The 24,337-nt window shown below is 44.9% G+C and overlaps 1 protein-coding gene across 3 annotated transcripts in view; it reads right to left on the reverse strand.

The window, feature by feature from the left end:
• GOLM2 (golgi membrane protein 2) overlaps nt 1-24,085 on the reverse strand; it is a 446,718-nt gene extending 422,633 nt beyond the window's left edge. The window contains exon 1 of one of the 3 annotated variants that reach the window (XM_069222964.1): nt 22,777-24,085. In XM_069222964.1, coding sequence (XP_069079065.1) covers nt 22,777-23,082 — 306 coding nt within the window. In that variant the 5' untranslated portion in view covers nt 23,083-24,085. The remainder of the gene's footprint in view (nt 1-22,776) is intronic. The other 2 variants (XM_069222962.1, XM_069222963.1) reach the window with 2 other exon arrangements.
• Nucleotides 24,086-24,337: the final 252 nt, after the last annotated feature.

Genomic DNA, 24,337 nt, shown 5'->3' on the forward strand with positions numbered 1-24,337 from the left:
TGGGATTGTTTGGGACAAAGTTCCGTTCGATATATACGGGCCTACAGAGATAATTCAAATACCATACGTGTTCAAAATTTCTATGTCTGATGTTATTACACCTAATGTTGTCTCTGATGATTGGGATGTCCAAACAGTTGATTCCATGCTAACTGAAATGAAGGACTACTCCGCTTTTGGAAGTGATGATGTATATGATTATACAATGAATTATGGGGAAATGTTCTGCTATAACAATTGGGGACATCACTACCTGCACCGTGCAACCAGATATAGGCCTCTCTTTAACTACACACAATGGGAACACTATTCAACGCCGCGGGTGGGGAGTCCAAAGTATTACAGTGACAAATTCACATACTTTTCTGGGCATGATACGAAGTAAGCTGAATCATATTATTTTAAATTACCTACAACACAATTTAGAAAACTCTTGCTAACAGATACAAAACTGATTTATTCAGACTCCTTTGTTTCCCGACTCTCGATTGAAGGTTATGAATATTGGAAGAACACTATTGATTTGAAGAGTGTATGGGGAACACAAGATTGGCAAATACAGGGTAGAGAGGCTTTGTTTCGAGCTTGCTTAATTCCTCTGCAAATGATTTTCTTGAATGACACTGTTGAGCAGACATCATGTCTGGGGTTAGCAAAAATTAAAGATCTAAACACGCCCAATATTCCTACACCGACAAAATTTAGAGATTGGCAACACTTTCTTAATGTTTCAGAGGACAGGCTAGATGCATTGGTTAAGGCTGGTGCTTATAATTCTTCACTTTCCCGTCCCGGGGGATGGTTGGTATGGCCCACCGACACTGATGAGTGTCAGAGGCGTTTTTTGAACTCTTCAAGGGGTTTTTCCATTCATAGGCCAGACCCTCGCTTTCTATCAGGTCAACATACTGGTATAATTACAACATACAGTGTGGGTAAGCTGTGCCAGCAATGGGTGCAGACGAACACTTTAACAGCGGTAAAACAACACCTGAACACTCTTTCGGACAGTATAGAATTACAAGATTTCCTATTAGGTCCTAGGAAGCAGCGCTCAAAACGGTTTTTATATGCTATGTATAATGAAATTTGGAAACTTTCTCAAATTGAGGCTGCTGCACGTTTACGGCAACTTGATAAGGAGAATTTGGAAAAAACATTGGCTGTTGTCGACAATGGCATGAACACGCTATCCAACAGGATTTATTCACTGTCGAATATAGTGTCATCTGCTATTGATATCACTCAGACTGATTTGTCCCGGTTATATCATGAGCAAACACAGCTACGTTCCATCATGCAGCTGGGTTGGGCATTGCAGACGCTGAGGAGTGGCCACATTCCATGGAAATACATTAATGGGAGTGAACTATTCGCTGCTTTTAATTTTTCCAGGGAACAAGAGACAATGGCTAAAAGGGAGGCTCGTTTCACCTTGCTTCAAGTAGAAAAATTAGATAAGTTGCCCTTCACGGTAGCAGAGAGTCCTTCAACTATCTGCCTCTTACACGGCATTATTAATTTACCGTTTTCGACCTTTCGTTTCTCAAGCTGCCTGAAACATCTTGCAGTGGGACGATATGAACGGCTTGGAGATAGCTTTGTTAAGGAAGAGTGGGAGTTGCCCTTTGAGTATCGATGTCTGAACGGCGAACAGGAGGTCTTTCTTAGCGGAAGTGAATGTGAGACTAATGTTCGTCATTCCATGATATGCACACAGGTGTCTCTTCACGGTCTTTGCAATGTGGGGGTCGCGAATTTGGCCTGTTTTCTGAAGGGTACTACCGTCCCCTTGATTCGTTCAGCGTTTCATGTACTTTCTAATGGGAGTTATGTTCTACTGAGTGATGACAGCTGTTGCGGCTTGCGACCTGGAATTGCCTACGCAATCTCAGTCACGAAGGTCGTTACGTGTTGTGGCCATGTTTTGTTTCCCCCCACACAAGAGATACAAGTATCTGAAATGTGGCCCCACATTGATACTATTAATGTGAACTATGACAAGTTGAGTAGACTGAAGGCGCTATTGACATCCGCAAAAGAGACGTATGCTCTCCAGATTGCGAGATCATCAGCCGAGATACAATCCCTTTTAAATACCGATTTCCCCAAACACTTTGGAGAGTTGGTATCCAGAATATTCAATGCTTCAAGCACCACTGGGATTGTTCATTTCTTTAAGGCTGTTGGGTCTGGTTTCGTGTCCATCTTCCAGACTGTCTTCGGAGTCATCCCATCAGCCATCCATTCTCTCTTTTCCAGTGTGTTTGGTGGCTTTCCAATTATTTTGGCTTTAATTGGCAGACTACTACTGCTATTTTTTCTGATTCGCGGTGGTTGTTTTTTTCCAGCGACACAGAGCAATGGAGCCGCTCCCGTCAACACCGATGTGCCGTGAACGCATGGTTCGGATCTTCGGTACACCTTTGCTGGTGGAACTAGAGTTTGACTGGTCATTGTCATTCCGGCCTCTACTATGGTGTGTACAACCGGTGTTCCGCTGCATATGGTGTCTCTTTGAACATCTGCCTATGGTCTGTCTTGCTGTTGCACCAACATCTCCTGTGGACCACGAACTGCTGATGTCCCCGATGAGGGTTCATACACGGTCATGCCCCTTGAGACTGAGGTTGCTACGCGAGGCCACCTATGAGCCTTCTGTTATACAATCTAACATGGATGAGGACGCTGCAGCGAGTGTCGATACACCGATGAATATGGCTCACTTCTGCTCTGTGGATCCGTTTGTCCGTCCAGCTCTCGATTTCACTTCAGACGATGTTGACTCATTTTTAAGATCCTTGAATGGTGACTTCGATGACATTCTTCAAGATCCTGCATATAGCACATAATTTGATGAATTTGCTTGCCAGTTCCCAGTTCTAAAAACTAGCGATTATACTAAAAGTTTGCTATACTTGTCATGGTTGATATTAACATCTCTGAATGTTTTTTATAACGAATTTTAGCACACAGCATTTATTTTTGTCATTAAGTAAATTTTTTTGGCTTGAGTTTTCGTTTTAGTTCAGTAGCAGCTTTTTTAGCTATTGGGTTTCTTTACCTTCATCATACCTGTTACGGCAATGGGGAGGGTGTAGTGAATCCTAGTTTGTTTTAACGGGATAACAGGAGTTAGCTTAGCCGTAGGCTTGTAAACTCGTGCCCCCGTCACCCAGTGACTTTTAACCTAATTAGCTTGCTCTGTCTTAGTCCATTTAATTATTTATTTCCTTTAAAATGGCGGCCTTGTTTATAGTTAGGCCACTTGTTGTGGGTTCTATTATCAGTGTCACTGCGCCAAGGCGTCAAGATCACGCACGAAAGACAAACATACAGTAGGCATTCACACTTAAGGATTTTCCCTCTCTATACTTTCGAGGGATTGTTGATATTAATTGCCGTCCCAAGCATGCCTGTTATCTATTGTTATGAATAACACTTATGTAAAGGGATCTTGTAGATCTGTATAAATACAACACACTTTTAGACAGATAATCAGAGGGATTCCGACCAGAGGGCATCGTCACCATTGCTGATACCGATGCTGCAGTCATCTTGACGCTGACCCAGTCTTCGTGTCCCTGCAGAGTCTGAGATAGAGACCTCATTCCAAGGTAATGAGGGTTGGGGGCTCCTCTCATGGACACGGCTTTGGCAGATTAGGTTTAACGAACCCAGCTCTCCTTTTTTAGGTAGGAGGTTAGACCTACTCTCCTTAGGGTATTAGGGCTTATTCCATTTTATACCTATACATATATTTCTTTCATATATTGCATAATGGTGGGGGTCTTTATAACAATGACTCTCCTCTTCACAATACTGTTGCTTGGTATATTCATTATCCTAATCATTGCAGTTCATGCAACTTATCACAAATTGCAGTTATGTTGAATAAAAACTATTATAACTTCACTGCATCTGTGTTATTGCCTTTGTTTGTATGAGACACAATAATCTGTGAGAAAAGGGTAATTTCCGTTTAACCACGACAACCCTGAGAGATCTTATTTTGAGTCCATGCGTAAGCGACTGCTACAAATCACCTTTTACTATTGTGTTTCTGGTGAGGTACTGCTAGTAAGCCGGTACGGTTTGGACAACAGTTACAACTAGTTGTAGGAAGAAACTTAGTCACCTACAAACGAAAGTACTGTCATCCTGAGACCAGCAGTCTTGCTCAGAGCAAGAGTCCAAACTACGACAGTGTCTAACCTCTACATATGGATCAATATCTTTATGTACTGAAACCTAACTGTGTGTTTATATTTTCTTCCATCACAATTTTAAAAGTCTAGAAAAATACCAGCTGAAATGCAAACGTTTCATCCTTCACAGACTTTACCATGGCTGGGAACTGATATGAAACGAATGACACGCCTATAGCATATTGTCAACAACCCAAACATTTTTAACAGTAAGGAACGGTTCCAAAACAAAATACAAAAAAATATAGCATCAATATTCTTTAACAGCATTGGTGGTGGTATTCAAGTCAAGATGCATAATTCAATAGTATCTTGATTTACACATTATCACATAATTTGTATACAGGGTATTTGTACCCAAGTCATGTCTGCCATTGTTTGGCTCTTAAACTTAAAAAAGTTAAACTTAACATTGCCTCACCAATGAGAGAAATGTCCATTAAGTAAATGAAAATTAAAAGATCTCCTACCAAAGGTTTCTTTGTAGACCTTTAAATGTTACCATCAAATTACTCTAAATATACAATTTCATATAGTTTCCAGTCCTGGGCAAAGAAGGAAAAACACAACTGACTGTAAAACCAGACTTGCTTACAAAGTTTGATAATTTATTTCAATTAAGCATTATCTCATTTTCGCTAATGGTTTTTCACTCACCCTCCACTTAGTTATACGGACAATGCATCAACTCAAGTGCTTTTTTAAAGGATGCAAGCGGCTATGCCTAGGAACATGATAATGAGCTACATCGGCAATATTTAATAAGATCCTTCAAGAGTAATTGAGTCACGTTTGGTGTTTATGTTTTGGAGAACGGCTGCAACCATATTGTGTAGCACTGCATAGCGTATTAGAAGACCCATAAGCCTGTTAATGTGGGTCAGTAAAAAGTGACTATTTGCTGTGACTGGTTAATAGAGTGCAGGTTTATAGAGTGGCCTTTGTGGAATGAGTTTGGTTAACAAGTGAGTTATGGGTGCTCCAATCCTGTTGCAATCAACTTGTAGGCTCAATTAAACATTGAGGAACCAGAGGGAAATACAAGAGTCATGCTTGCACATACTTTATGCATCTTCGGGTGGGTTGGTAAGAAGCTATCCAGATACTTCTCTGCATGGTTAGTGGATATGGGTTTGTAGTGTGACCTAAGTGGGAAGTTTGCAGTGGCAATTTTGTATCACACACTATGCATAGTGTGTAATGGAGAGAGGTACAAGCTGGATATGAAAAATGGAGGATTAACAAGCTCCAAGGTAACGCAGGTATAAATATGTAATATGTTTGGGAACAGTCTGATATTTACTGTCCTCCTGAATTACAGCTGGTCAAAGATTATCCTTTTCCCTGCTAACAGCAAGTTTCAGAGACTGGTTGTCTGCATAGAGAACTAAGTACAACTGATGTATATTTTTCCAAAGGGTGTGCTCATCAGAAGTGCAGTCCGTCACAAAGAAGCATCCTTCTGGACTATCGCAGCAGTTTTAGATAGAGGAAAGAAGGCCTGGTGTGTGGTTAGTGATATGTGTTTGCCTAGAGGCAAGCAGTGGAGAGTTTAGCGGGATGGATAGATGCAAAGGTTATCTGGCAGTCCCATTCGGGATTCTTTGGAGTCCTCAAAGTCTGCTGACAACAGTGCTTACTTCTCCTGACGAGGTGTGGAAGTGCATTAGTGGGTTGGTAGCACTTTGCACTGTAGGAAGTGCTTGGTTGGACAAGTGTTGAACTCTAGTGTGTCCTATGTGTGAAGAGTTTTGATGTTGAATTACGAAGGGTTTGCGAGTTTCTAATCATTCGCAGAATGGTTTGTGATCGCAACAATACATGTTTGAAATATATGAAGGTGTTTTTAGTATCAATTTGTAAAGATATGGCAGTGAACCGAATGGTGGCGACTGGAAGTAAAAATGTCCTATTAGCAATTTCTTATTCGCATTTCCTAAACAGTATGTACAAAGTATTCCCAAATTGTGAAGAGTTGCAAAAACATCATGTTGCATGTGCAAATTATCATCAAGTGGAAGAAGGCAGTAATAAGGTGCAATGTATAAAAGGAGAGAAAAGGCTTTATATTTTTGCATAATGCTGCTCTGTTTACTGAGCCAATGAAGGTGGGGGTGTTTGCTCCACCACAGCAGAGGAGAAGACGAAGACAGAAGCACATATTTAGAGTTAGATTAACTTTATATCAGTCAACCGAGAAGGACAGACTGAGTAGCAATCTTATTTTGGACCACATTGGATTGAGTGTTTTGTAGGGATACACGCTGTGTGTGTAATCCCACACATGTACAAGTTCTTTGTTTCTATCAGATGTAGTAGCTACAGCAGGGGGTGTTCATCTGAGCAGACAATCACGTTGTTTTCAGTCATTTGCTAGAAGCAATGCGGCTTAACATAAACAAACAAATTGCATTTCCTAACACCCCTCAAGAATTACAGTAAACCAAGGGTGTTTTTTAGAATTGCTAATTTTCCACAAGTTATAGGCTGTGTGGATGATACTCACGTTTGAATCCGTCCATCGTGTACCAAAGACTATCTATACAATAATCGCAAAAGCAAGCAAATTATATGCAATGCAGCCTGTTTAATAACTCTGACCTTGTAGCTACATTTCTAGGCTGTGTTTTATTTACAGTACACTGTAAAGTGTAATATATATTTACAGGTAAATATGCAAAAGGAATGGGAATGTAAAGTTGGAATAAAAACTGTCTGCTTCTTAAATACACAATCTACAACAGTTCTTTCACAGAAGCACCATTTGACACAGGTTTATTCAGATAAACCCAGTAGTCTAGGCCACAAAAGATCAACGTCACATCCGGGTTCTACTATTGTAGGAAGTTGGCTCTGTATACACTATTTCAAAGAAAGAAATAGTGTGCGCAGAGTCCAAGGGTTCCCCTTAGAGGTAAGATAGTGGCAAAACTAGATAATCCTAATGCTCTATTTTGTGGTAGTGTGGTCGAGCAGTAGCCTTATCAGAGGGTAGTGTTAAGCATTTGTTGTACACACACAGGCAATAAATGAGGAACACACACTCAAAGACTTACTCCAGGCCAATAGGTTTTTATATTGAAAAATATATTTTTTTAGTTTATTTTAAGAACCACAGGTTCAAGATTTACACTAAACACTTTAAATGTAAGATACTTCACTTAGATACTTTAGGAACTTTGAATGAAAACAATATCATGTACAGTCTTTGTAAAAATGCCAATAAGCTATTTTCAGAGTGGACACAGTGCAAAAATCAACAGTTCCTGGGGGAGGTAAGTGAAGGTTAGATTAGGAGGTAAGTAAAACACTTACAAGTCTCAGTCCTGGGTCAGAGGCACCCCACCGCTGGGTGTTCAACGCAACCCCAAAGTTACCACGCCAGCAGCTCAGGGCCGGTCAGGTGCAGAGGTCAAAGAGGTGCCCAAAACACATGGGCGCCTATGGAGAACAGGGGTGCTCCGGTTTCAGTCTGCCAGGGGCAGACCAGGGCGGTTTTGTAGAGCACTGGGGGGGACACAAGTAGGCAAACAAAACACACCCTCAGCGGCACAGGGGCGGCCGGGTGCAGTGTGCAAAGCAGGCGTCGGGTTTCAGGTAGTAAACAATGGAGGGACTCGGGTGTCACTCTAGCGGTGCATCCAGGCACAGGGGGGCTTCTCGGGACAGCCACCACCTGGACAGAGGGTCTCCTGGGGGTCACGCCTGCGTCGGAGTTCGGTTCCTTCAGGTCATGGGGGCTGCGGGTGCAGTGATGGTTCCAGGCGTCGGGTCCTTTGTTACAGGCAGTCGCGGTCAGGGGGAGACTCTGGATTCTCTCTGCAGGCATCGCTGTGGGGGTTCAGGGGAGTCCTCTCTGGTTACTCACGGGCTTGCAGTCACTGGGGAGTCCTCCCTGAGGTGTTGGTTTTCTGCAGGTCGAGCCGGGGGCGTCAGGTAAAGAGTGTAGAGTCTCACGCATCCGGCGGGAAACGTGAAGTCTTTGGAAGTTGCTTCTTTGTTGCAAAGAAGTAGCTGGTTTTAAACAGGGCCGCTGTTCACTGGAGTTTCTTGGTCCCTTAGTCCAGGGCAGTCCTCTGAGGCTTCAGAGGTTGCTGGTCCCTGTCGGATGCGTAGCTGGAGCAGGTTTTCGAAGTTGGAGACAGACCGGTAGGACTGGGGCCAAAGCAGTTGTCGTCTTCCTCCTTCTCTGCAGGCTTGTAGGTCAGCAGTACTTCTTCTTTCTTCAGCTTGCAGGAATCTGATTTCCTGGGATCTGGGGAGCTCCCAAATACTGAATTTAGGGGTGTGTTTAGGTCTGGGAGGGCAGTAGCCAATGGCTACTGTCCTTGAGGGTGGCTACACCCTCTTTGTGCCTCCTCCCTGTGGGGTGGGGGGCACATCCCTATTCCTATTGGGGGAATCCTCCAAACTCAAGATGGAGAATTTCTCAAGGCAGGGGCACCTCAGCTCAGGACACCTTAGGGGCTGTCCTGACTGGTGGGTGACTCCTTGTTTTTCTCATTATCTCCTCCAGCCTTGCCGCCAAAAGTGGGGGCAGTGGCTGGAGGGGCGGGCATCTCCACTAGCTGGGATGCCCTGGGGTGCTGTAACAAAAGGGGTGAGCCTTCGAGGCTCACCGCCAGGTGTTACAGTTCCTGCAGGGGGAGGTGAGAAGCACCTCCACCCAGTACAGGCTTTGTTCCTGGACACACAGTGACAAAGGCACTCTCCCCATGTGGCCACTAACATGTCTGGTGTGTGGCAGGCTGGCAGGAACTGGTCATCCTACACTAGAAGTCGGGTAGGTATTCAGGGGGCATCTCTAAGATGCCCTCTGGGTGTATGTGACAATATATTGCACACTGCCATCAGTGTGCATTTATTGTGCTGAGAAGTTTGACACCAAACTTCACAGTTTTCAGTGTAGCCACTATGGAACTGTGGAGTTCGTGTTTGACAAACTCCCAGACCATATACTCTTATGGCTACCCTGCACTTACACTGTCTAAGGTTTTGCTTAGACACTGTAGGGGCATAGTGCTCATGCACATATGCCCTCACCTGTGGTATAGTGCACCCTGCCTTAGGGCTGTAAGGCCTGCTAGCGGGGTGACTTACCTATGCCACAGGCAGTGTGAGGTTGGCATGGTACTCTGAGGGAAGTGCCATGTTGACTTAGTCATTTTCTCCCCACCAGCACACACAAGCTGTGAAGCAGTGTGCATGTGCTGAGTGAGGGGTCCCTAGGGTGGCATAAGACATGCTGCAGCCCTTAGAGACCTTCCGTGGCATCAGGGCCCTTGGTACCAGGGGTACCAGTTACAAGGGACTTACCTGAGTGCCAGGGTTGTGCCAATTGTGGAGACAAAGGTACAATTTAGGGAAAGAACACTGGTGCTGGGGCCTGGTTAGCAGGGTCCCTGCACACTTTCAAATCATAACTTAGCATCAGCAAAGGCAAACAGTTAGGGGGTAACTATGCCAAGGAGGCATTTCCTTACAACTATACGCTGTGAAACCTGCCCTCTCCTGCCTCACTTGCAGAACTATGCGTTTAGAAGTCAAATGTACCTTAAAAAAATATCATAAAACTTGTGTACGCGTTTTGTTGCCTGGTGGTGGGAGGAATGCCGCTGCATGCATTGTGAGACTAAAATCAAGGCTGCAAGAACATAGTGTTAAAGTTTAGTCTGTTCCTGATGTGACTAAAGCGGTTTATTATATGGTGTGCTTGTGCAATCTCACCATGTAATACACTGACAAATCTGTCTTTGGTCCGGTCAAGTTCGTTTGCAAGACCTTGGCTCAACTCTAGGTAGCTGAGGCTTAGAGCAGTCAGGCTTTGTCAAAGGAACAAGTGCAAAGCATTAAGAGGTACCAGAACAGTTGAATAAGAAAGGCGCATGACACACAGGAACTCCAATACTAAGGTCTTATTGCACTGGCAACTACAGCTGGTAGCTGTAACTTGGAAAACTTATGTGAAGTTATATTAGGTAACTCCGGCCCGCTTTGGGCAACGAACTTCAGCAGTGAAGCAAGTCACATGGGACAATAAGGCTTGGCAAGACATCTACCTTGCAGTAAAAGCAGTGTCCAGTCCAATTCCAGGCTCTATTGGTGAAACGTCACAGACATCAATTGAGTGGTCCTGATGCAAGGGATGCTGAAGATGCTCAACAATGTTGTGGCTGCTGATCTGGTGACAGGGGTCTTCCAGAGGCTACCCTTGGTCCACAAACATAGTGGGGTGATTACTTTGGCCATAGAGGTCGATGTCCCTTGAAGTCCAGGTAAAAACCAGTTGCCACTGGTTTCCGGTTACAGCAAAACCAGTTGTTTTTCATTAACTGAGACTAGTATCAGTCTTGGATGACCAAACTGCACTCCAGCAACTCTCCTGGGTCTAGCAGACTGTAATACAACTTTTGAGCATCAAGACTGTCTGTCAGGCAACGCTTCATTCAGCAGTCAGTAGCAATCAAGCATCTGTGGCTACCAACTCGCCAAGGCATGCTCCCTCAGCTTTTGTGACCATCGAGCTGTAACAGGAAGTCAGCCCACTGACACTTGGAGTCATCCCTCAGGGCTCGGGATGACTTTTGTTCGAGCAGGGTACCACAGGCAGAGATCTCTCCTGGCTAGCCCAAGAATCAGCAGATGCTGTCCAGTCTTATTGCAGCCTCTCTTGGCTGGATCCAGGGAATAGCAGGACGGTCCTCCTTCAGTTCTCTCTCCAGTGTAGACGTGATCTGAGGCCTAGTTATCATTTTATGTCCACTACTTGCCCTAGGGAATGTGGTGACTATTAGCTAATGAGCTACCAGGTCCCCACCCGCCTCCTGATGACGTCCTGCAAAGTCTAGCATCTAGCTGTCCTAGAGTGCAATATTCTGCCCACTCCCAAGATGGCAGAACCCCTCCTTTAACAAGGAAGTGTTGTCAGCCACGTTGGGACTTTGCTTCAGCCAAGTCCCTGACAGAAATGAAAAGAAAAAAAAAAAGGGGCAAGGGACCAGACACCCTGACCTGTTAGCTTCGGTAGTGTGGACAGCCCATAAGGGGCTAAAAAACTATAAAAAAAAATAAAAAAAATAATAGCTCACATGTGAAGGTCACAGACCTTCACGCTGAGCATTGAGGGTTTGAGTCCAGGTGTATCCCTGGTCAACCCCCCCCCCCCCCCACACAACCCCCCTCCACACACACACTTTTTTTTTTTTTTTTTATAATAGCACGTTTAATGATCATACTGAAAGGTGATCTTACTCTTTTTAACTGACAAATATATTTTTCTGTTCAATTTGTGCAAAAATATTTCATTCTAAATATATCATCCATCAAAGCCTAAAAAAACTTTCTTTCTCTCTCCCTCTCACTCTCTTTCTCTCTCTTTCAGTCTTTCTCCCACTCACACACCCACTCAAACACTTACACACCCATTCAGAGAACCACTGAGACACTCACCCAACCGCTGGACAGAAATAAACCAAATTTGGAAGAAAGGTAGCTCTTGGTCCAGAAAGCACACTTTTTGTTATTTGGTATAAATCTGTTCAGTAGCTTGCAAGATTTTAAAGAAAATACAAATATGTATATCTAAAATTGCAAATAATTTTGTGAATAGTTCAGATGTTGTGCAGAGATCTGATTAGCTGCCAACACTTAAACTGAAAGTTTTGGCAGCCATTTTGGGACTCCGCTTCAGCCAAGTCCCCCCCAAAAAAATAAAAGAAAAAAAAGGGGCAGGGCAGCAGGAATACCCTAACTACCTTGCCTCGGTCCTGGGGGACCCGTCAACGGCACAAAATCATGTTTTTTCTTAATTTCACGGGCCACCACCTCTCCGGGGCTTAAGCCAAGATTAAGGGGGGGGGGTGCACAGACCCCCGGTGCCCCAGGAACCACCACCTCCCTGGGGCAATAAACAAAAAAGGATATGGGAGGGGAGGGTGCTGTCCAGGCCCCAGGGACCACCACCTCCCCGGGGCTAAAATAAACATTAAAGAGGGGGTCTCCGGGGCTGATTATTTTTTTGTTTTAGCTATAATTGCCTTTCATATGGTTAAGCCTTTACAATAGAATAACTAGGCTTGTCTCAGAGGCAATGTGTACATTATTTGTACACACACAGTAACACAATGAAAACACCACAAAAGTACTCCACACAAGTTTAGAAAAATACCCAATATCTCAGTAAAATAAGACCAAAACGACAGAAATCCAAGATACACAAGTAAAGATACAACTTTTTAAATATTAAATCTTAGCATAGCACTTAGAAATACAACAGCCCAAACTGGGTGCACTTGCTAGGTCGAAATGGCAGTTTAAAAGTGCACACACAGACACTGCAGTGGCAAGTCCGAGACATGTTTACAGGGGTACACAAGCGGGTGGTACAATCAGTGCTGCACGCCCACTAGTAGCATTTGATTTACAGGCCATGGGCACACATGCTGCACTATACTAGGGAATTACTAGTAAATCAAATATGACAATCCTGGATGAAGCAATTTAATTTAGTTAAACAGCACTTTAGCACTGGTAGGCAGTGATAAAGTGCCCAGCGTCCTAAAACATGCAAAAACTAAATTTAGTACAAGATCAAAACAAGAGGTCAGAAGCCAAAAAGGCAGGGGAAACCTTGCAGAAAGGGCAATTTCCAACCATGAGGATGCTTTAGGGTAATTTAAGGTAGGGCATAACGCAATACCATTGTATTTGAACACTGCTCCTTTTGACGTTACCTAGAAGATGCACAAAACCATTAAGCCCCTACTTTATTTAGCTACAGGTCAAAAGTGAAAAATCACACTGTATTTATGTATGTACCTATGTGTGTATGTGGATTTATACTGAAAGAAATACAAAGTAACGGAATGCTATACAAAGGTGTTGGTGGGGGAGAATGTGGAGGCGGGAGGGTGTTGTGATAAAACAGAACAGAAAATGAATACTCAGAATGGAGATAACGTGGTAATACTACATGTTCACCTCTCACTCGCTATACAGAGTTGCAAAAACAGGAATACAAATTTTGCTTGTCTCAGTTGCAGAAAACTGCATGGTCAGTGTGATATTTCTGTTGTAATCTCCTGCTTGCACCTGAAATGGCACTACCAGGAACGTGAAATGAGGCCATTAGGATCTTACATTATCCTAATTCCTGTTTTATGGTATTAAACCTGGTGAGGTCATTTGTGTATGTTACACAGTCCACTATCCATTGCAGGCATTACTGACTGCTTCATTCACTCAAGTTACCTCTCCTCACACTGAATGTTACATGTCACATCTACCCCTATTTCCTGATTAACCAACAGACCATTTCATGGCAATAATTATCTGTTTCGAAAATAAAGCCTGTTATGCTCAATGAAAGTCTATTTAGAGATCACAACTCTTATGTTGTAATTTTGTTTAAACGTGCCACTCTGAAACACTTATACAAGAGGAAGCCTCTCAGAGGCCTTCTTAGCGCAATCTGACTTTCCTCTAATGCCAACCACTGAAGAACTCCCAGCGGGCAGCTCTGGTGACTCAGTTATTCCATATGTGGTTCCATCTCCAGGGGCCACATGCCCGTCTGATAAAGACACCAACAAAGATGATTCACACAAGGAATCAGATTGGGAGTCAGCAGAGTCCAGACCGTTATGTCCAGCGGCAAGTGCCAGAAAACTGAAAACACTGTGGACACAAAGTCCAAGAAAAGAGCCAATATGATGGACCCAGCAATATATCATCACGCAATCTGATGATTACTTTCCAGGGGAGAACGTTGCACAGTGAGTGGCCAGCCAGCTGCCTACATCTCTGGACAAAGAAATGCACGGCAGGTCAAGAGCGAAGTGCCCTCAACCAGGCTCTAAAGTGCAAGGTTGCTTTGACTCCTGAGACTGATGGGTGCATACCTACTGTCTTAGGTTTGTCAGAGACCCCAAGAATAGCACTGAAAGCTCTTGGCACTCATGCAAGAACAAACCCCTGGTTATTGCAGGGGCCTTCACAAAGATATTAGCCATAGCAGAGTAAGCCAAGGAGTCAGGCGGGTTTTATCTCTTCAGATATCCTGGACCCATAAGAGCAGCCAATTTCTTTGAAATGCTAACTGTGCGGTCTCCACAGAAATGTGCAGGTTACTGCTCATAAAGGTAGACCCAAAGCTGGGAGAGCTAGCCAACTATGAGGAGTCCTCAGGTCCAAAAGGGCCTGTTTGGAGCACCTTTCCTTAAATAACTGAAGAAATGTATGCCCATATTTGCCTCATTAGAAAAGGTGCAATCATCTATCGAAACAATTTCCAGACCCAAGATTTTTATAGGGGCCAGAAGAAGCAGAGGGTGCTTGTATGGCTAAGCCAAAGTTCAAGGCTCTCACAGACGTCAAGCATCCAGACAATGGAAGATCAATCCCGCTTTGGCGGCTTCTTCCCAACAAGAGGCAACCCCAAGGTGGACTCAATCACAGACCTGGGTTTACCCCGGTCAAGGACTTTACTGTCTTAGTCCTTTAAGTACCAATCCACCACAAAAGTAAACTTCTAAAGCCCCCCAGGCTCACAGGGTAGACAGAGGCCAACAGCAGGATCCAGTCCAGGTCCAGATACCAATGGTCAGCTTGGTACTTCCAGGAAATGGACTCCTCCAGCTTGTTGCCTCCTTGTAGCCACACAGGAGGCCAGCTGACCCTAGGAGTCAGCTTCTTTGTCCCAGGTACAAGAGGGAGCACGTCCAGTCCTTCAGGGCTCCTCTCAGGTCCCAGACTGCAGGTCCAGACCTCTTCTAATCTTCAGCAGGTGCAGAAAGTGTCCTGAAGTGCGTGCCTGGGGGTGCCACATTTAGGGTTGCCACTGGCTAGTGGATAGGAATGACTCCTGGGCAAGCACTAATGGGGTAAAAACTCATGAGGCCATCCCTACGCTCTTTAGCATTTTAAGAAGTCTTCAGCCACATTCTACTTGGGCTCGAAGGGCTGGAGGAGTGCATGTGGAGTGTACTATGGTAATACTTGTGTCCTCCCACATGCAACACTAAAATCCAGCTTGAGGCAGCCACTGTACCCACACAAAAAGGTGATGGGAGGAATGCTTGCAAAAGGGCTAGCCACTGGCAATTGCTTAGGGTAGCATGCCAAATAATCATTCTTTTGCCTGCCATGTCACTTTCGACCCAGCCATATGCAAATCAGTCTTGACCCTACTCCAATAGGTGTAGTCGAGCCTGAAGTGCCACACTAGGTCCTTCATGAACTGGAACACAAGCAACCCAAGATCAGTTTTGCCCTGATTAGGGCTTGTCGGTCAGGTGTGGCTTGGTTCTAGAGGCAGAATGAGAAAGGGAACCACATCTGGGCATACCCTTGCCACTTACGGTGTTACAGCAAATTCATAAAAACTCATGGGAGGATTGCGTGCAATACGTCTACCCAGTGGTAATCACTGTATTTCACATCAACCCACTGTACCCATAACATTCCCAAAGATAGACATCTAGTAGAACAAAAGTGGGATTCTTCAGCAACCAGAGAGTGGATCCACAAGAATTGTCTTGGCAGCCTGTTCTCTCCCTTTTCAAGTGTTCCCCACGTGTAATATGTGGACCCATACATGGACCCAGCTGAACTGTCATGTAGGATTTGAAACTGTAGTGTCAAAAAGGATGCCCCCCACCGTGCATATTCTGTCAGGTTCCAAGGAGTCATCTCTGCACATTCAGGTCAGCCTATTATTTGCTCCCTAGAGGCATTTCACACCTATTCAAGGCTAATTCCTGGCTAGAAGAAGCTGGCAACACAATGCAAATTAGCCTTCGGGAACTTTAGGTAGGGAAAAGAGTAACTTTTTAAAACTTACTTTACCTTAATATTTATTAAAAGTCCAACTTCATCATTGATTTTTTTAATGACCATTAAAAATACATGTTTGTTTTTTTAGCTGATCTCATTCCCAAGGTACAGTATTCATTTTTCTACATAGTACAGGCAAGCATGCCACTGGCGAAATATGCTTTCAGGTGCTAGTCACTTTAAGGATATTCAATTTCTCCATGTCCTATTTTTAAATACCATGCACCTTGCACTGTTGTCTACGAGGCATACAAATGGGAGACAAATAATAAGAGGGTATTTTTTGACCTGTGGAAATGGTTTAATTTGACAGGACCAATTCTAGTTTTTGCACTGCTACTGTAAGCAATGGTTTTACTGTAGCTGTGGAGGATTTGTGCATCCGCCCACTAGTGGCATTTACCTTCCAGGCCTTGGATACACTTTCTACCATATACTAGGAACTTATAGACAAGTTAAATATGTAAACTGGGGACCACTTCAACCATGTCTAAAGGCCTCCTATCCCCCCCCACCCAAGCACTTTAGTACTGGTTATAAATGGTAAAGTACACTGAATTCTAAAACCAGAAAAAAGATAGGACTACCTAAATTCGAAGATGGGCAGCAACCACCACCACCTATTTTTTTAAATATAAATCTGTTTATTGACAAATTAAACGGTGGAGACAGAACATGCAAGATGCATACAGTGTTTCCTGACCACCCCCCCCCTTAATTCCAGCATACCCATATATCCATCTGACAATCGAATGGAGCCCCCATGAGTCTGGGCCTGCCCTTGAGGGTCCCAGAAAGGTAAAGTCATTACAGATGCCTTCCCTGTATGTGTTCCAAAGTGACCAGAAATTTGACATATACAAAGGCAACAAATGACAATCTCAGTTGCACATCCCTATCTAATTGTCGGATTGTAATGTTATTATATATGGTGCTCTACAAACTATAACACAACTGCTGCCAAAGTGTGTAAAACTGGACGTAAAAGGACCAGTAATTAGAAACAGAGAAAAACTGTGAGGCACACAAATGTAAATACCTATAAGTCCAACTCAATCCGTTTTTAAATATGTCCAATCATCTTATTCAAGATAATTTTAAGATCCCATGGGTGTGATTCATTAATAACTATGTATCAAAGACAATCACAAACATTTGGTACACTAATTCATATTTTAAACATTCACCACTTTAATTTACATTATTTATAATTTTTACTTGACAATACATCATCATATCTATAAAACACAACTCTAGTCCCTAAAAAAACAATATTTTCAACCATAAAACATATAAATTTAAGTCCAAATATTATGAATTATGATCCACCAAAGCATAGAATAAATTGTCAGCTTATCTGGTCAGGAAATTGAGGCAAATCATCCTCATGTTCAGAAATAAAGTCCCATTTTCCAGACAACCATACGTAATTTAATAGATGTAAAAACTTTGGTCCAATATGTTGTAGATTGAATCCTCAGCCCACTAAATTAGAACTTGCAGCCAACACGTGTTTCGTCCCACAACAGGACTTCCTCAGGGCTTGAATCTGGTGCAACGTATTTTATAAATCACTGAACACAATCCCTGTTTGTTCCCAAGACTTCAAAGGAAACAACCGCTGAGCCGCCCTCGTACGAAGTGTCCCGTCAATTCATCGGCAAACCTTAAGTGACCAGATCTTTGTCCATTTGCGGGGGCACCCACAAACCTCATACAGCACCCTTTTGGTTAGCATGATCCAATCCATATCCTTTTTCCACTCTTCGACCGGGGCGGCTGCTCTGCCCCCCCACAATCTTGCAAAGTTACATTTGGCCACCATAAGACCCAATGTCCAACATATCTGAGTCATACGTGCCACCCCAGTCTCTCCCCAAATATGCAGAAAGCACTACTTCACTGAAGCTGTGAGGAAGCTCCTTGTTACTGTACTCATACACTCCACCACTTCTGTCCAGAAGGTTTGGATTATGGGGCAGGCCCACAAGGTGTGGTGGAAGATACTGGGATGTCCATATCCATGTCGGCAGACCCATCCATCCCCCACTCGACCCATTTTAAGCAATAAGGATTGGGTATAAAATGTTCTATGGAGTATTTTCAATTGTACTAGTCTAAACCCCAGCCATATGGCCACCTCCTGTGGGATGCCAGGGCCTCCACCCACTCGTCATCTTTCATTTCTCCTAGGTTGTGTACCCAATTCTCCCATAGGAGTATTAAGGTGTCAGGGGTGCTGTCAAGTAGCTCCCTGTCTGTTAGGGAGGTTGCTTTCCAAGGCATGTATTAGTTCAGCAGGAAGACTTCAAGGGACGAAGACTCAGTCAGGGAGTTTCCTTAGGCAATATTGCCATAAGTGCGTGGCGTACCTAGAAATAGCAATAAACCGTAGGGTGCTAGTTGGTAGTCTCATCTAAGGTCTGGCCAAGGGATTACTCCCCTGTTCACCCATAAGTCCCCTACTTTAGAGAGACCATCTTTCGAACCACGGAAGTGTGCCTAAGGTGCCCAGTACCGCATGGTTTCATAACGGGATTGCTTCCGTTACTTTGCCCTTCCATCCCAATGCGTTCAGGGCAGTATGCCAAATGGTGCTATTGTGGCCGTAAGGCCAGATATATGGGGGTGTTTTCTGGTGCTATACAGGGCCCTGAGGTAGCCTGATGTCTGCATAAGAAATTTGCCCATGCGAAATGCTGGGTCAGGTGGAGGAATGTGGAGCCCAGCAGTTTATGATGGTGAGCTGAGCTGCCCAATAATATTTTTGGGAGGTATGGAAGGGATATTCCCCCATCTTACCATCCCATGGCGAGTTTGTGTAGTACTATTTACCTCCACAACTTTTGTGAACACCCAAGGGACACTGGTAAAGCCGAAAGGGAGTACGAGAAAGTGCTTGTTGGCCCACCTTGAACAACAGGTAGCCTGTGGCCTGCAGGACAGGAATGTGAAAACAGCCATCCTGCAGGTCCAATGCCACCATCCATTTTGTAGGGTACAGGGGAGATATAACCTGGGTCAAGGTGAGCATTAATTGTTCTGCAGGAAGACACTGGGAGGGTGAAAATCCAAAATAGGACCAAGGCCTCCGTTCTTCATTTTCACAAGGAAGCAGCAGGAATATCATTTAGTTCCAAACATCTGAGGCCAGTACCCTTTCTATAGCTCCTTAAGGCAAAGCATTCAGCACTTCCAGGGACAAAATGGATCAATGTTCCTCCAAAAGCTGCTCTGATGAAGGTGACAGCTGAGATGGGTGAAAAGGTAATGGCTGGGTATAGCCCCACTGGACAATTTGAAGACCTACCTGAGGGATGTGATGCTCTGCCACACCTGGGGGAAGTGGCTGACCCTGCCTCCAAAAGGATGGCTGTGTGCAATGAAGAGGTTCTGACATTGTTGCTAAAGGGGCGGGGAACCAGAGCTCTAAAGAGCTGGCTGGTCTTTTGTGAGACACAGAGAATCAATAGATACCGGAGATTCACTCAAAGCAGAGGGTGCAGGAAACCGCTACACTACTTTTGTTTCCTGGCAGGCTAGCTCACACCAGAGATTGTATTAAACGAGCAGAGTCATATAAGAGGTCACTATGCGAACATAAACTAATTTTAAAGTCTATGAGCAACCCAGAGAGGAACACTTCATGGTGTATCAAAAGAGAGATGCACATGGTATCAAAGGAGCTAAAGCGCAGTACCCACCAACAACAAAACAAGAGGATAATAGCTTGGGTAAATTCTCAATGAGCAGTAAACTGACTATGTACAGGACCCTGCCAATCAGTACCGGCAAAGGGTATGCTGCTCTGCCCCACCCCATACCAGTGACTTAACTCCTTACAGTGGGGAGACAAATCGCTAAGGGATGAGCACATGAGCCGGGATTCACACGGGAACTACAACTACTCTACTGAGAACCACCATCTCTGTAGCCCACCCCAAAGGCATAGCAATCAGTGGTATTGCCAGTTCTGGGGCCCGAGAGGATAGGGTTGGGGAAGCAGGGGGTTGGCAGCCTTCTCCGTCTCTATTTCAAATGACTCACAAGGCATCCCTCCAAGACATATTTTGGTTCCGAGTGCTGGCCTGGTTCGTTGTTTACTCTATGGAAGTAAGGACAGAACGAAGGTGGTACACAGTCATGGGGCGAGGAAAGAGAATAGAGAGTTACAGGGGAGAACATTAAATACAATGGAGAAAATGGAAAGATACGGGTGGAATGGATAAACAATGAAGGTGGGTGGAGGGATGTAGGAAGAGCATAAGGAAATGCAGAGGGTGGAAAGACTACATTTAGATAGATACAGACTATTAAAGAAGAGAGAGGCAAGAGTGGAAATGCAAAGAATTGGGAGAGAATTAAAGGAATAAAGAGATACAGCGAGGAATGGAGAGATAAAGGAGAGAGAGCAGAGCATTGAGAGATACCGGAAAAAGCAAACGAGAGATGGAGAGATGCAGGTAGAAAGATATTGAGGAGAGGAGAATAGAAAGGTTCAATAAAGTGATGGCAAGGGTAGTAAAGTGAGGAGGTATGGGAGCAGGGCCGACTTTTGGGCAGGGCGCTGACCTCAAGGGGGTGCTGTGTTTAGCAATAACTTCTGAAACTTGCGATTTAAAAGCACCTGCTGAAAAGTTCCTTGTGCATCCAGACTTCAGGAAACAATTGAAATGTCAAGATACCTCTTGGTATTAATGTTCTTGCTAGGGAGAGAGACGGTAGTTTTGCCTAGTGGCAACTTTGACTCAACATAAAGTAGCATAGAGGGTTAATATGCCTGCTGCAAAAAACAGAACTGTGGGGCATATTTAAGAAAAGTGGCGCTGCACGCAGTGCACCGCCACTTTTCTTGCACCCCCTTAGTGCCCCCCTAACACCACCATGTGTGCATCATATTTCAAATACGGGGCCCCATGGAGGTAGCTACGAGACTAGCGTCAGAATTTTTTTACACTAGTCCGGCGATTTGCAGGATAAGCGTAAAAAATGAGGACGCTAATTTTGCAAAGCACCCAGAGGCCCATTGTAACCAATGGAAGCCTCCTTTTAATGCCTGCTCTGAGCAGGTCTTAAAAGTGCCAGAAGAAAATGATGCAAAGAAATCTGTCAGATTTCTTTGCGCCTTTTTTTTGGCCCCCTAACAATGGGATGCCCCCTTTGCATACATTATGTCTGGGGCAGGCATAATGAGGCGCAAAGGGTTACAAAGGGGCCCAATGCATGCACTGCGCCACTTTGTAAATATAGCGCAGCATTTTTGGCATTATAACGCCACAATAGCTTAAAGGAAAAAAAGACACTAATGTGGCATTAGAATGGCACTAGGGGCTCTTAAATATGCCCCATGGGCATATTTGAAAAAAGTGGCACTGCACACAGTGCTGCACCACTTTTCTTGCCCCCCTTAGCGCCCTCCTAACGCCACCATGTGTGTGCTATATTTAAAATATGGCGCACCATGGCGTTAGTTAGGGGACTAGCAACTGAATTTTTTACGCTAGTCCGGCGCTTTGCAGGATTAGCGTAAAAAATTGTGATGCTAATCCTGCAAAGCACCCAGAGGCCCATTGTAACCACCGGAAGCCTCCTTTTAATGCCTGCTCTGAGCAGGTGTTAAAAGTGCCGGGGAAAAAATTACGCAAATTAATCTGTCAGATTTCTTTGCGCCGTTTTTTGTCTCCCCTCCCCAAACAGGGGAATACCACCTTTGCACGCATTATGCCTGGCACAGGCATAATGTAACACAAAGGGATACAAAGTGGCACAATGCATGCATTGTGCCACTTTGTAAATATGGCATGGCGTTTTTGGCCTTCTAACGCCACATTAGCGTAAAAAAAAAAAACACTAATGTGGCGTTAGAATGGTGCTAGGGGCTCTTAAATATGCCCCTATATTTTATGTGGATAGCTGAGTGGATTAGTAAAGCCAGCCTTTACAAGTGCTTTAAAACCCATGAATGTATGGGAAAGGGGAGCGATGGAGAGATGAGGGACACATTTGCCGGGTGTCAGTGAGTGAAACCGAGGAGGAGGTCATGGGGTGGGGTGAACCAAAATAAACTGTCGCACAGGGCGCCAGCAGTCCTAAAGCCAGCCCTGTTTCGGAGAAAGGAGAAAAACAACGGCATATAATGATAGAGGAGAAATTGATAGGCTGTGGAATAGAGCAGAGATACGGGAGAGAGGGACGAGGATGTGAAAATGGAAAATGCAGAGAAATAAGTGAGACGATCTGAGATATGCAAGAAATACGAGGAGTAGTATGTAGTGGGAAGGAGATCCTAGAGATACAGGGAGAGAGGGGCAGAATGAATGGGGTAAAGTGGTTAGATACAGACGGATGGGGAGAATGAGTGAAAACATGATAGAGTGAAGAGAAAGGTGAGAAGGGAGATGAGGGAAATAGAGTGATGCCGGAGGAAAAAAAGGAGAAGGAAATGGGCAGGGCTAGGCAGGATGCATACGTGGAGAAATGGGAGGTGTGAACTGGGGCGAGTGAAGCAGATATAGAGGAAACAGAAGTATAAACGTAGGGTCGTCAAAAAGGACGAACAAGGGAAAGTGAAGGGCTGCGGGGAATAGATAACGAAAGAGACATGAAAGAAGTTGTGAAAAAACGAACAGTAAAAGGAAGAAACGGTCTATAGTTTTTTTGGGCGAACACACAGTGCAGTGGCTAGAGACAGGGAACTCGATCATCCCCTGCGACAGCAGCTATACAGGGCACTCACATGTCGGTCCTGGCTTCCCCACAGACGCTGCTCCAGGCCACCTCGCTGCTCACGCTCTCTTCGAGCTTCGGCCCGGTGCTCCTCAACGAGCAGGACCAGTTCGGAGTTCCTCCGCTCCAGCCGCAGTCGTGCCACCTCAGTGCGTTCAGCCTGAGCCTGCAACGCTCCAAGCTCAGAGGCCAGCTCCGCCTGTCGTCCCCGCACAGACCAGTAATTGAAGGCCAGTAGACCCAGTAGAGCCAGCAGCACAAGCAACACTGATTGCGGAAGGCGAGGACCACGGCGAGGAGCCCCGAAGCCTGCCATCAGAATAAGAGCGGCTGTGAGGAAGGGGACAGGGGGATGCTGAACAGTATTCGGCGGTACTACTTGTCGGTTGACGCTTCGGAGGCAAACGAATTGCGGGCACCGAAAGGGATTTTACAGTACAGGTGACGAGTATAGAGGGCGTTCAGTCCCAGTTAAAGAAGATCTGCAGTTTTGAGGTAAAGAAAGAGCGCTCTGTCGCCATGTAGGGAGTTTGCAAGGGGTTTTGGGCTGACTAGTCACTATTGGAAGGGATGGGGCATGGACCAGTCAGGATACTCATGGGGGCCGAGGAGAATAACTGGGGCGCCCACGAAGCAGACAGTGGGGGGTTGGGGGTTTACAATGGGCAGTCAAATGTCGAGAGTATGGATAAGCTGTAAATTCCAGGGGTGCATTAGCAGGCAGTGCAGCGGTTATACTAGAAAAACAGTGCAGGGAAAACCACACAACCAATGTTTATGGGGCGGATGCAAAGAGGAAGCAGTTGGTCACAGATGAGTACAGGCAAGTCAAGTGCTGGGAGGTCGTAAGGGCGATTCAGACAATGGTGACGGGGAGCCAGTGTTGGCCGATACGTGCGTCTGGGAGATGTGACCTCCAAAGGTCAGATTCTCGTGCCCTCCATCCTCTACCGTAAGCCCCTTTCCACAGACCCGTTACCCCTCTTCCGAGCACTGCTTCTCCACTTGTCTTCCCACTACACAGACAACCATCCACATCCACCCCAAAAGCAGTTGTGCACGTCCTTTGCATCCAGCCAATGCTATGCAGAGCCGAAAGGCTGTGCAGCCAGTGATTGGTGAATCGAGTGAGAAAGAGGCGGGACTCGAATGATGCTCCGCCAAGCTATCTTGAGGCAGTAAATAAAGGGACGTGGTCGGTTAGCGTCGACCACTGCTGTCCCGCATCCTGGGATAAAATAATTGTTTCCCAAAATCGAAAGAGACCGACTCCACAAGCCGTTTATTTGTGTCCTCGATCAACACACTGGTCTAGTAATAGAAGAAGGACTAAGAAATAAATGCGTTTGTCTGAGGAGGTTCAATGTGCTGGGCCCTTAAGACAGGACATAGAGGACGGACAAAAAACGGAAGTGATCTGTCAGTTTGTTCTTCGCCATGGAAACAGTGAGAAGCGAAATAAGACTTTCTCACCCTCCGGACTGCATGGGAATCTGGTCACCTGGCGCTGCTTCCCACTAGTACCAACTATAGTTTGTTTCCTTTTTGTTACACCTTTGGGTAGTTTCGGC

This window comes from Pleurodeles waltl, chromosome 3_1, assembly GCF_031143425.1.
Source record: "Pleurodeles waltl isolate 20211129_DDA chromosome 3_1, aPleWal1.hap1.20221129, whole genome shotgun sequence".
Taxonomy (NCBI): Eukaryota; Metazoa; Chordata; class Amphibia; order Caudata; family Salamandridae; genus Pleurodeles; species Pleurodeles waltl.